The sequence below is a fragment of the Anomaloglossus baeobatrachus genome, chromosome 8 (genome assembly GCF_048569485.1).
Source record: "Anomaloglossus baeobatrachus isolate aAnoBae1 chromosome 8, aAnoBae1.hap1, whole genome shotgun sequence".
Lineage (NCBI taxonomy): Eukaryota > Metazoa > Chordata > Amphibia > Anura > Aromobatidae > Anomaloglossus > Anomaloglossus baeobatrachus.
In genome coordinates this window covers 188,565,502-188,577,788 of record NC_134360.1, presented here as the reverse complement: position 1 = coordinate 188,577,788, position 12,287 = coordinate 188,565,502, and the positions used below count along the sequence as shown (strand labels likewise).

The window sequence follows — 12,287 nt, the reverse complement described above, 5'->3', positions numbered from 1 at the left end:
GTGCGTTTTGCCCTCCGTTAGCCGTGTTTATTGCCTACGTGTGTTATCTGTGCTAACACACGGAGAACGGGAACTTTCTACTCACCTGTCCCTGGTGTTGCTGTCCGTGGTGCTGATCTTCGGTCTCTGGTCCTGCAGACTCCCCACTGCTGCTGCTTCTGGCCCGTAGTGGAGTGAATATTCATTGAGAATAATGAGTGGGGGTCGGCAGCAAGTGACAGCAGCAGCAGAGACAGGAGGGCAGGAGAAGGTGAGTAAAGTTTTGTTTTTTTTTTCTCGCAGACACGTCTTTTCTCCAGTGTGTGTCACACGGAACACATCCGTGTGGTCCGTGTGTGTTACGAGTGACCCGTTTGCGTTCCATGTGACACCTGTAATGCCGGAGAGAAAACAGACATGTTGCCGTGAGAGACACACGGACACACGTATGTACGGAAATACATATGTGTGTCCAACTCCATTTGAAAACATTGGTCTACGTGTGTACGTGTCTCCGGTACGGGAGGAAACGCACCGGAGGCACGTATGTGAGAAAGAGGCCTTAGATGGTAACATGGTAACCAATATCTAACATTTACACACAAATAATACTGACTATATGTACAAACTTTCTGATGTGGAGTTTCCATAGCAGATTGTTATCACGGATCAAAAGGCAAACATGCATCAAAATCTAAGTTATATTTAGTGAAAATCTGCAGCCTAAAAAATTTCAGTGTGTGAACGGTGTGGGTACCCAAAAGGGAGGATTTTTACATCAGAAAACCAAAAAATGCACAATTTGCGACAGTTTCAGTATGGCAACTGTCTCAATAAATGACGTCATACTGACAAATAGTTCCTGCAAACTGAGCCCCCAAATGGAAGAGATCAGACAGAGACGCAATGATGCAATTCTTGTTGAGGGTCGGAACGCTGTTGTCCAATTCTACCGAGTGCAGCTGACAATGCAATTCATCATGTCACAGGAATAGTTTCCATATTGGAAACCAGGTGCACCCTATTATAAATTAGTGGGGTACACAGGGAACCATTGGACTGTGCCATGTCTTCAGATCATAGATGACGGGGCCATGAGTGGCACCCAAGCTGACTTGCCCCAGCGCCCATCAGCTTTTGGCTACACCTCAGAGTTTGGCAGGTGCTCTAAGGCTACTTTCACACATCCGTTTTGAGCCCTGCGGCTCAATCCGGCTGTGAAAACTATGCAACGGATGCGGCGAAAACACCGCATCCTTTGCATAAGTTTTTACATGCGGCCGGTCCGGTTTTTTCCGGTTGCGGCATGCTACTGAGCATGCGCAGTGGAAAAAACCGCATGCGACGACCGGATGCGGTTTTTTCCGCATCGCGCCGCATCCGGCCTCCATAGGGATGCATTGAAAAATGCACCGCAGCGGCCGGATGCGGCGCGATGCGGTGTTTTTTGCCGGAGCAAAAAACGTTGCAGGGAACGTTCGATCCGGCCGCCGCATCGGCTAAATCTGCCGCATGCGGCAAAAAACGGACCGAACGCAAGCCCCTGCGGCACAATACGGCACTAATGTAAGTCTATGCAAAAAAACCCGCAATCGGCGTTACAAAAGCCGGTTGCGGTTTTTCTGCAGAGCGCCGTATTGTGCCGCAGAGCAAAAGTCCGGATGTGTGAAAGCAGCCTAAGTGACTTACTTTACCCTGTGGTTGCCATATTGTAGATGCCTTCACTTGCAAAGGATTTTGTGGTTGCCGTCCCCTGACGCTTTTCCCAGTACATTCAGGATAGTTCTCAATGCTGTTGCTATAAATCGCTGTTCTTTATAATGAAACCACTGTACAGACTTGTAAATCCAGAACTTATTCCACCAACGTGACTTTAGCTTCCATACGCTTACATTACTCAGTCTTTACAGCTTTTGTACCATATTGCTCACAGCAGAGATGTTCCATTCTGAACAAAGTTGCAAAATTTGAAAACAGAAGTGGTTAAGTCCAAAGATAAATCCACCAACGTCTATTTGTCAGTGCAAGCGAGTGTCGTAAGTGAATGTGCCTGTGTATTGGTCCCGGCTTTTGGAACGTCTGACCCTACAATTCGCGCTCCCCTCCTAACAAACGGTAAATCAAAGGTGGAAAGAAATCAATGAAAGAAATATCTGGTGCCCTGTGGGAGAGGCAAGACCGGGCCGTAAGGACTCAGCCGGAGCTGAAGTAAATAACAGCCGCTATTTATCACTGGAAGAAGCCATTACAGGCTGCTCAAAACCACACAACCCTAATTACAGGAAAGGGAGCTGTCACGAACCACCGGGGGGGGTCACTCAGAAATCCCCCGCGCTGGCTACCAGTACGTCACAATCGGGGGGTAACAAGTGGGGGTCACCCCTCCTTTATACCTCCCGACCGACAGACAGAGCACGTGACGCGCTCTCTAGCGCCCCTCTTATAGTCAGGCCAATTATGGAATTGCCCGACGATAAGCAAGGAGGCCGCTATACTACTTATGCCGAATATTGAAGGGTCCCCGGTGAGAGTAGGGTATATATTCCCCCGACCTCCGCGGGCGGAATATATAAAACCTCCCCGAATCTCACTGGCCTCCCCACAATCCTTGGCACAATTCGCTGCCACCAACCGATTTACGGTAACTATTAGCCGAACACACAGACGTGGGATTCAAGATCGAGATAACAGAACAGCCCAAGATTAATTATATAATTTAATCAGCCTAAAGCACACTAGAAACTACAATATATACAATAGGGAATCTACAGAATATACAAATGTCAGAGTACAGTTACAGATAAAGCATGGTTTACAAACAGGCATACACAGTTCCAGCAGTTACCTTGTGCGTCTGGCCACAGGGGGGCGCTGTAGACCAGGTTTCTAGGATCCTTCCCACAGATGTTTCCTACATGTGACCCCCGGCGAAAGAACCCTGGAAAATGGCCGAAGTAGGGTTATCAACCTGGGCAAATCCAGGTCCCCTCCTACCTTAGTGACCTCAGAGGGAGCACTGCTCCACCCCTGGCTTGAGTTATGGACAATCCACAACATGGAATATGGGCCATAACTTTGCCTGGGAGCGTCGTAGGCGGACGCCAATGCTCTCATTGTGACAGTTATGAATTTAGCTACAGAACGAGGGGACTCATGACCTGTCTGCCAGTTCCCCATTGGCTGATATCACGCCTGGGGCATTTCCCAATGTCCTGCTCCCATAAAAAGGGTGTGCCGGCATCGTCCGCATGCGGAGACACCATTTTTATGGTTGCCATATTTATCGGAAATATGGCTTGCGAGATATGAACCATTTTTTACTGGAGTCGTTCTGTCTGGCTATTTCCATAGCCTTGCTAACTAGCTAGCAGCCCCCACTACAGGGTCACGGCAGGGAGTCATCCTGTGTCCATTGTCCCCAAGCCACCTAATTTCCATATCACAGGACATGGCCATGGAGGTGTAAGTGGAACACTGAGAACAAGAAGGGAGGGGGCACTGCCAGGGAGTGATGAGGGATTATGACACGGTAAATCAAAGGTGGAAAGAAATCAATGAAAGAAATATCTGGTGCCCTGTGGGAGAGGCAAGACCGGGCCGTAAGGACTCAGCCGGAGCTGAAGTAAATAACAGCCGCTATTTATCACTGGAAGAAGCCATTACAGGCTGCTCAAAACCACACAACCCTAATTACAGGAAAGGGAGCCGTTTGCCTTGATTGAGGAGACATGGAAACCTCGCTTCAAAGTAATGTCAACAATGCATTAGGAGCCATGGGTCGGGCACATTCATTGGCGCGGTTTGAGGGGCGCACTGTGACTGGCACAGAACGAGGTGACTCTTATATAGCAGTTAATATGATATACACCTCTGTGCCACACACATCACCACGTGGCTATGTCAGATATATCATCTCTGATAATGGCAAAGATCATTCCTGACACCCCCAACACTTCTCCTATAGAACTGGCTCATCACTACAGCTCTGCCTACCAAGACCCCCAATTATCAGCTCATCTTGTGAGACTCATATAGGAGGTAAAGCATACAATACTGCTGTTCTCTCTCTTGATCGGCAGTAGTCACTCTGGAAAAAAAGCATATATGAGAGTGCAGGTCTGTGAAATGTAAATCCATCAACACCTTCAAGTCTTCTTTTGCTACATTTCTGAGTAATTAGTGTTTTAACTCATATGCAAATGAGGCGTTAAAGGGAATCTGTGAGCAGGTTTTTAGTACCTCATCTCAGAGCAGCATGTTGTAGGGACACAGACCCGGAGTCCAACGATATATCACTTAGATTACTGGGGGCAGCCATTCGGACACAATCAGAGATTTTACATTCAGCAATACAGCAGAGCTGAGAAAGCTGTCCCCACCCACACCAGGCTCTCTATGTATATCCCTATAGACAGTGAGCTGCTAAGCACAGCAGGGGGCGAGCCGGACTAACAAAATAGTCAATAGCAATGACAATCTCCTGGTGCTAAAATAAAAATTACAAGTAAACAACAGCATGGAGCTTGATAAGAGACATATAGCTTTAACACTAGAAGTCCCAGAAATTTCGAGCTCCCCCCTGAAGTCCCAAAAGAGGGTCAAATGACCCTTAGTCCAAACTGACCTAACTAACTAGAAACTAAATGGCTAAACTCAATGGAAAACAACAACCTCCTGTGGTGCGACAGTAATGGCCTTAATTACAGAACAAAAGAAGGTGATTATAGGATGTTAGCTAAAATCCTTCAGGTCATTCAACCCGTCTCTGGGTTCCCAAGGTAGAAATGTTAAATGACCCCTCTCTGGAACTTCTAATGTTAATCAGTGTCTCAGCCTCTATCTCATGCTGTCCTCTGATTACATAGCAAAAACCTGCTGACAGATTCCCTTCATCTACTGCAGTAGAGGACTTTTAAAGAGAATCGAATAGAAGATACAGGGTGCGCGATGCCCGAAAAGATAGGGAGAAGTCACCAGGGACCTGTCTTTTCGACTGGTTAACATGCAAGGCTGTGCAATGGACCCGCAGGGTATGTATACAGATCGTCTTTTTAGGCCTCACCCACACGTGCAAAGCGAGAAAATCTCGCATTGCACTCTGACCAACCTTATTCGATGAGTCAGAGCAGAGCTGCAACCTGTGGGCTGATTCTCACACGTGAGAGAATCAGATCACTGTAGTTGACTTGGCTTGAGCTAAGTGTCATTAGCACATAGCATTGAATGCTATACGCTCATCTGACCCTCACATCAGGCAGATTCTGCAGGAAATCCACCTGAAAAAATGTCATCTATATGACTTGTCTTCTTTTTTAGCTTCTTTTAATCATTTCAGAGATCAGAAGTGATGAACAGGCGAAAAGAATTGACCGGTCCATTCTTCAGGTGGCTCACTAATTTATATATACAGGTCGGGGAAAAATGTCGGTGGTAAGGGCGCGGCAAAAACGACGGACAAGACACTTCACAAAATACATTTTCCTGTACTGTCTTATGTTTCACAAATTTGAGTGCGCCGGTGTCTAAAAAAAGTGACATGCACATCCTAAAGGCGACTGTCCAGCACTAGGACTTTGATGAGCTGTCCTGAGTATCAATCATCAATCTCAGATGGGTGACGCTCCATCATCCCCACAGATCAGCTGTTCTAAGCTCCTTCCGGATGTAAATGGGGGACAGAGGCGACACCACTCTGTAGTGGTCGTTGCCAAAATCTACACCTTGGCTATTACTTAAGTGAATAGGAGCTGAGCTGCAGCGTCCATACATGGCGCACAGAGACGAGAGCCGCCAATGGTGGGGCCGGACACTGACCTCTGGTGCAGATTACCTGGACTGGACAATTCCTGCAAATCTGCTGATCAGTCAGGGCCAGGAGGCTGATCTCTGCACCAGGCCCTTTCCTTAAAAGAAAAAAAGACCCCTAAAACCCATTTAATACAATGCACTGATTGTCCATGTGTCCGCTCTGTACATCTTTCTGTGTTTGATAAAGTTGCACCATGTTTGTGTCACATTGGAGGGGATGACTTATGAACTCATACAACAACCTTGCCATTGTTCTCTGTAGCAACCAATCACATCACAGCTTTCATTTCTTACAGTTATCTTAAAATGAAATCTGCAAGGTCATTGGTTGCTACGGGCAACTGGCTGTTGAAACAACAAATAAAAAAAACAAAACAGTTTTCCCAAAGCAACCAATCAGATCACTTCTTACATTTCCTAACCTATGGTAGGATAATGAAATCTGTAATTTGATTGGCTGCAATGGCTCCATGTATTTCTGACAGGAGACTGACCACATTTTGCTATTCTAACCTCCCTGGTCATGTTAGAGAAGAGCCTGAACCCCATTGACACGAGATAAGCACTATAGTATACAGTGCGCCCCGCTTATCACCCCGTATATACCGCGCCGCCATGTATCATTAGCGGGGAGGCACCGAGCGGCAGCGGCTGAGCGCAGTAAATCCTGACAGACACACCTAGCAGCTTTCACTTACATGGCTCAGCTGACATCCATCCCATCTGTCTGTGGCCTCTGTCACTAGCTGCTTCCTACTCCCTCAGTAGCGCTAGACTCAGCGGCCAATAGAATCTTGCTATGATCCTAACTCATCATTCTATTGGCTGCTCTGGCTGTCACTCAACTTGTTTCCTCCTGTAGTAAAGAATACAAAGCTGAAAAGGGCGGAGCTCTACTATTGGCTGATGTGGTCGTCACTCACAGCTTCCTCCTATCAGCTGCTCTGTCTCTTGTCACATGGTCTCACTCCGTTTCCTCTCATGCTGGTGAAGTTCACAGGGATAGAAGGACGCAGCCAGTAAGTAGCAGTGATGTTCGCGGTGCAGTGTGTGCAGTGCTCTACCTTCAGCTGATGGTAATGAAGGCAGCAGTGATGTGGTGTCTGTCGCCGTCACCTCCTCTGAGGGTACAGGGGTCCGCGGCTGCTCTGCTGAGGGCGCAGCCTTACAGACTGGAATAATGGGAATCAGTCACATTGTCACACTTGGCAGTAAATATTTATTGTACCTGTATATATACTGTATCTAACTCCTCTCCTGATTAACCCCCAGCGCCCCGGGTACGGCACAGTCTGGGAGCGCGTGTACGGAGCCGGGCAATACAAGGGTGCCTTTTGCCTCCTTTTTCACCCACAAAAACCTGCCGGCTATGGAAAAAGGGTCAGAGTATGAAAATGGCCACAAGTCTGATCTTACACTGTAATTTGGTAACCTGTCATCAGATTCCTGCTGCCTGAGGCCCGGGTGACCCCTGTATGATGGCGTAAACATGCGATGGACTATGCCCTCATTCATCAAGCAGGGTTTTTTTTTGGCCAGAATAACTGCTTTAGGCCCCCTTCACACGTCAGTGATTCTGGTATGTTTGTGCTTTTTTTTATACGTACCAGAATCACTGACATACGCAGACCCATTATAATCAATGGGTCTGCTCACACATCAGTGATTTTTCACTGAACATGTCTCCGTGCAGCGTGCACCCTTGGCCGTGATTCTGCACGGAGACATGTCAGTTTTTGTCTGCCATCACTGATGACCCACGGACCACACTATGGTGTGATTCATGTGTGATCAGTGAAACACGTACCAGAAAAACACTGACATATTAAATATTAAAAATTTTCAACTTACCTTGCCTGCAATTCGCTGTGGCTGCTCCGCTCTCTGCAGCTCCTGCCTGGCTCATGAATATTCATGAAGCAGGAACTGCCGACCAGGAAGTAGGTGCTGAGAACGGTGGGCGGACGCTGCAGAGTTGGAGACTTCAGCACCATGGACAGCAGCAGTGAAGGCAGGTGAGTAATGTCTGTGTGTAATCACAGATCACGGATTGCACATGGACAACCCACGTGTGCCGTGAATCATGGAACACGGAGGGACATGTGCGTGTTTTACATGTCAGTGAAGAACGTCAGTGTTTTTCACTGATGTGTGAAACGGGCCTAACGGGGTAGTCTGGCCTTAGGTTACAAGTCTGCAGTCCCCCTGCGGGGCTGACGCCCCCTCTGTGTGGGTCCCCCTGCGGGGCTGACGCCCCCTCTGTGTGGGTCCCCCTGCGGGGCTGACGCCCCCTCTGTGTGGGTCCCCCTGCGGGGCTGACGCCCCCTCTGTGTGGGTCCCCCTGCGGGGCTGACGCCCCCTCTGTGTGGGTCCCCCTGCGGGGCTGACGCCCCCTCTGTGTGGGTCCCCCTGCGGGGCTGACGCCCCCTCTGTGTGGGTCCCCCTGCGGGGCTGACGCCCCCTCTGTGTGGGTCCCCCTGCGGGGCTGACGCCCCCTCTGTGTGGGTCCCCCTGCGGGGCTGACGCCCCCTCTGTGTGGGTCCCCCTGCGGGGCTGACGCCCCCTCTGTGTGGGTCCCCCTGCGGGGCTGACGCCCCCTCTGTGTGGGTCCCCCTGCGGGGCTGCCTGCAGACTAGAGTCCTCATATTTTGCTCACTGAGCACTGTGGGGATCCACAAGCGCTGGAAGCGTGCCCACATCTGTGTGATTTGTATACGATTGGCCTCATTCCAGCTAGATTGTTTTTGTTGGCATGTGGGCGCACATCACACTGTTGTGGTCACACTCCCAGCATCGGAGGATCACCACAGTGCTCACTGAGCAAGATATGAGGCTTACAAGTCTACAGTCGCATAGATGAGCCCACTGTCACTGCAGACTTGTGGCCTTTAAATTTCACAAATTGTTTGTACATATTACACTAGCTCTGAAAACGTTTTAATTTAAAGAGTACTAGCAGCTCAGATGGGGCGTTCAGTGCACCCTAAGTATTCATCATAACGTATGCCACAAAAGTGTTCTTAATTACGGCATTAATGTACACCAATCCCTTGTCTGAAGTGATGTGACTGTGGCCCACGAGTGAAAAAAGCGTCATATTCATTAAGAGACACATCTTAATTCCAGGTTCACATCTCATTTTTGCCATATGCCTGGCTCCGTCTGAAGCTCTGAAGAACAGGATTTGGGAATATGACGACGGTGCCATTGACTTTAAAGGGAACCTGTCACCAGATTTTTACCTATTAAACTAAAAGAATCCCCTTCTGCAGCTCCTGGGCCGCATTCTATGAAGGTGCACCTTGGCCCTGACTCCCCTTCCAGACCCCAAAAATAACTTTCTAAAACATGACCGTTAGGTATGCTAATTACCTGTGTTGCCCAGATAAGTGGACTCATTTTCTACTCCTTTATCCCCCTCCTGCCGCTGATCGCCGTCCTCCTTTCCTGATTGACGGGATGATGCCCTCCGTCATCATCCTCGTCGCATTTTCAAATCTCGTGCCTGTGCAGTTAGGACGGCTTGGTCAGGCGCAGTTCCCTTTGCCATATAGCGGGCAGAGCAGAAAAGAGCTGCCCTCGCTCGCGCCGGTGAGCTAAATGCTCGGCGCGAGATTATGGGCAGCTCTTTTATTATTATTTAATTATTATTGTATCATAAAAATTATTAAATGTCTGATGTTCACATACACATGTTCATGTACTACAATACATTTTTCACCTAACTATAAGCAATATATGTAGGAGTCAGAGTCGGTGCAAGAGAAATTGAGGAGTCGGAGTCGAAGGTTTGGCTTACCGACTCCTCAGCCCTGGTCTGTGTGGGGACCGGCCTCCGATACATAAGCTCCTGATGAATCTTCAAAGTGTCTGTATGCTGATAAGCTGAAGCGTTTCCAAGTGAAACATATACGGCTGTGACCGGTGCGGCCAGTGTCGGGTTTATCCTGACTGTGGTGCCGGCAGCATGAAAATGATGACCGGTTCCTTTAAGACGCCTTTGTCACCGATCCAACCGAAAGTGTTGCTCAGGTTCAGTGTGATTCTCTTGTTTGCACCATTGCGGGATCATGGATATTTTATTTTTTACCGACATCTTTTGTATGGAATTAGAGGGCAGAATACAATATTCCATATATCAGTAAAAGGTATACAAGCCTGACAGTGGCCACGCGGATGTATAAAGCACTGGAGTGAGCATGCTCCTCTGCTGACAGTTCACACTCGCTGACTTTGCCCTTTACAATCCCTGATGCCAATCCCACACTTGGCCGACTCTGCCGAAGTTCATAGGTCTAGATCATCTGGCAAAGTGGGAGTAATAAATTGGCATAAGATGTAACTGGCCTGCTCATGCCTGATGAATGATGCAAAAAATGCTAGATTTTGCTTTTATTTTACCGGCCTCTAAATAGAAATGCTGGCTGTGCCGGTAATTAGTAAGGTGGCAGCTGTGATATACAGCCGGCATCTGTCTCTTAAAAGCTGTTTATCCATTTACCGGCTGTTTAAATGCTGCTGTCAAGAGATTGGTTGCCACTGCGCACATGCGTTGGCACCCCATAGCCTGCAAATCAATCACAGGGTGCCGATGGGTTGGTCTTAGTAATGAGAGAGCAGTACCGTGCTCGGTACTCGTAACCAGCAGTCGGACGCTCTCATGGGCGCGACTTGTGTACTAAGTATAATGGAAGTCAATGGGGGCCTCGAGAATTTTTGTAGAGGATCTTCCAGAAAAATGCTCAAGGTCCCCATTGACGTCCATTATATTCGGTACGAGAGTCGCGCCCATGCGAGCGTCCGACTGCTCGTTATGAGCACTGAGCCCTAAAATGTACCGCAAAATGAAAGCAGTAAAAGGGGGGGAACAAATGGCAGAATTGTTTGTTTTTCTTTTTCCCACTGTTTCTCCCTTCTCCATTTTTCAGTACATTACATGGTAAAGTAAATATTTTTTTTGTTTCTAAATATTACAACCCGTGGTGCAATAAACAAGCTCCCCCCAGGGATATGCCGGTGGAAAAATAAGCTTTGTACATGTGCACACTATATATGTTTGTCATGTGCCCTCTGTGTAAGGCTGGGGCCACACGGGCACTACTGCGATCCACTTGCATGACACTCGGCTCGTGCTGGCAGTACAGCAGAGCCGAGTGTCATGCCTGTGTCCTTGCAACTGAGGTCCGTTCGTGCGAGCAGTCCTCAGCTGCGGGGGGCGGGCCGGCACTCAGGAGGGGAGGGAGGGATTTCTCTCCCTCTCTACTGCGTAGCCGGCTATTGACATTACCAAGGAAGCATCAGTAGGTTGTGTATCTATAAGGGTATCTGCGCACCTAACTTTTTTTTTTTTGTGGCATCAACAACGCTGCGTTTCTGGCCGCTAAAAACACACAAAAATGCATAACGCATCAAAAAAAAGCATGCGTTTTTACAGCAAATTGGTGCGTTATTGGCTGCGTTTTGCTGTGTTTTTGTTCACTGCGTTTTTATTCTTTTTTTTTTTTTTTTTTATCAGTGAACAATGCCATTAAAGATTTGTGAAGGAAAAAAAAAAATAAAAAAAAATCTGATGTCATTTCCATCTTCAATCTGTTCTTCATTCTCCAATAGTGTATGCAGGAGAGCAGACAGCTGCAGAACTACAAGGCTCAGCATGCGCCATCCAGTACTGTATGCAGCAGTTTTTTGCCCTAAAAAAACCCGCTGTGTGCAGACATCAAAAATGAAAACTCATAGACTTTTCTGGTGAAGCAAAGTCATGAAGTTTTCTGAACAAAAACGCACCTGAAAAACGCGCAAAAACACCGTGAAAAATGCCTAGTGCGCACAGCCTAATGGCGTTTAAAAAATAAGAAATGAGTTTTGTAGACCCAAGATGTTTTAAGAAATGCCCCTTCTTTCTCCTTCTCCACTACTGGTAATGCTCGCACAAAAATGGGTCATGAAAGCGCCACTACAGCTTGTGTTTTTTTTTGTTGTTTTTTTTTTTTTTTTTTTTTAATTTAAATTTAAGTCCCCTGCCTCCATTCATCTACCCACCCTCCGGCATCTTCACCTTATTTCTGCCTCTCTCCATTCCCGCAGCACCATCTTGTGCTCGTAACGTCTGATCGGAAATCGTAAGTTCCGTCACAAGCACTCAATGCAAGTCTATGAGAGCCAGAATGAGGCTCTCCTAGAGATGTACTGAGTTGTGACCTGAGGCGCCTCCATGAAACACCAGCAGGTCACAAATCACTGAAATTGTTGAAGATCAATGGAGCGGTGGTGATAAAAGGTGAAAATATTAAATAAAAAAAAAATGTTCCTCCAGTGAGGAAGGAAACAAACTCTATCGCCACCTATTGGAAGTAGCAATCCTAAAAGTCAAATGTGGCTTTTTAAACAAGCCTTCTCATAAGACTTAGGATTTATTAGCCAGATCAGAATCCCAATTTGCAGACACGATGTTTCGGGGTGATTGTCTAAAACACTGGAGTGGTGCTTCAAGGAGGATGTCA

The 12,287-nt window shown here is 47.6% G+C and overlaps 2 protein-coding genes across 6 annotated transcripts in view; one reads left to right on the top strand and one right to left on the bottom strand.

Annotated features, from left to right (window-relative positions):
- Positions 1 to 6,559, bottom strand: part of LRRC8B (leucine rich repeat containing 8 VRAC subunit B) — a 51,850-nt gene extending 45,291 nt beyond the window's left edge. The window contains exon 1 of the mRNA XM_075322304.1: positions 6,486 to 6,559. The gene's annotated coding sequence lies outside the window, so the exon portion shown is untranslated. The remainder of the gene's footprint in view (positions 1 to 6,485) is intronic.
- Positions 6,560 to 6,733: 174 nt separating this feature from the next.
- KYAT3 (kynurenine aminotransferase 3) overlaps positions 6,734 to 12,287 on the top strand; it is a 76,392-nt gene continuing 70,838 nt past the window's right edge. For 2 of the 5 annotated variants that reach the window (XM_075321020.1, XM_075321019.1), the window contains exon 1: positions 6,734 to 6,806. Coding sequence is in view for 1 of the 5 variants with exons in the window: in XM_075321024.1 (XP_075177139.1) it covers positions 6,769 to 6,806 (38 nt within the window). In the remaining 4 variants the exon portion in view is untranslated. The remainder of the gene's footprint in view (positions 6,807 to 12,287) is intronic. The other 3 variants (XM_075321023.1, XM_075321022.1, XM_075321024.1) reach the window with 3 other exon arrangements.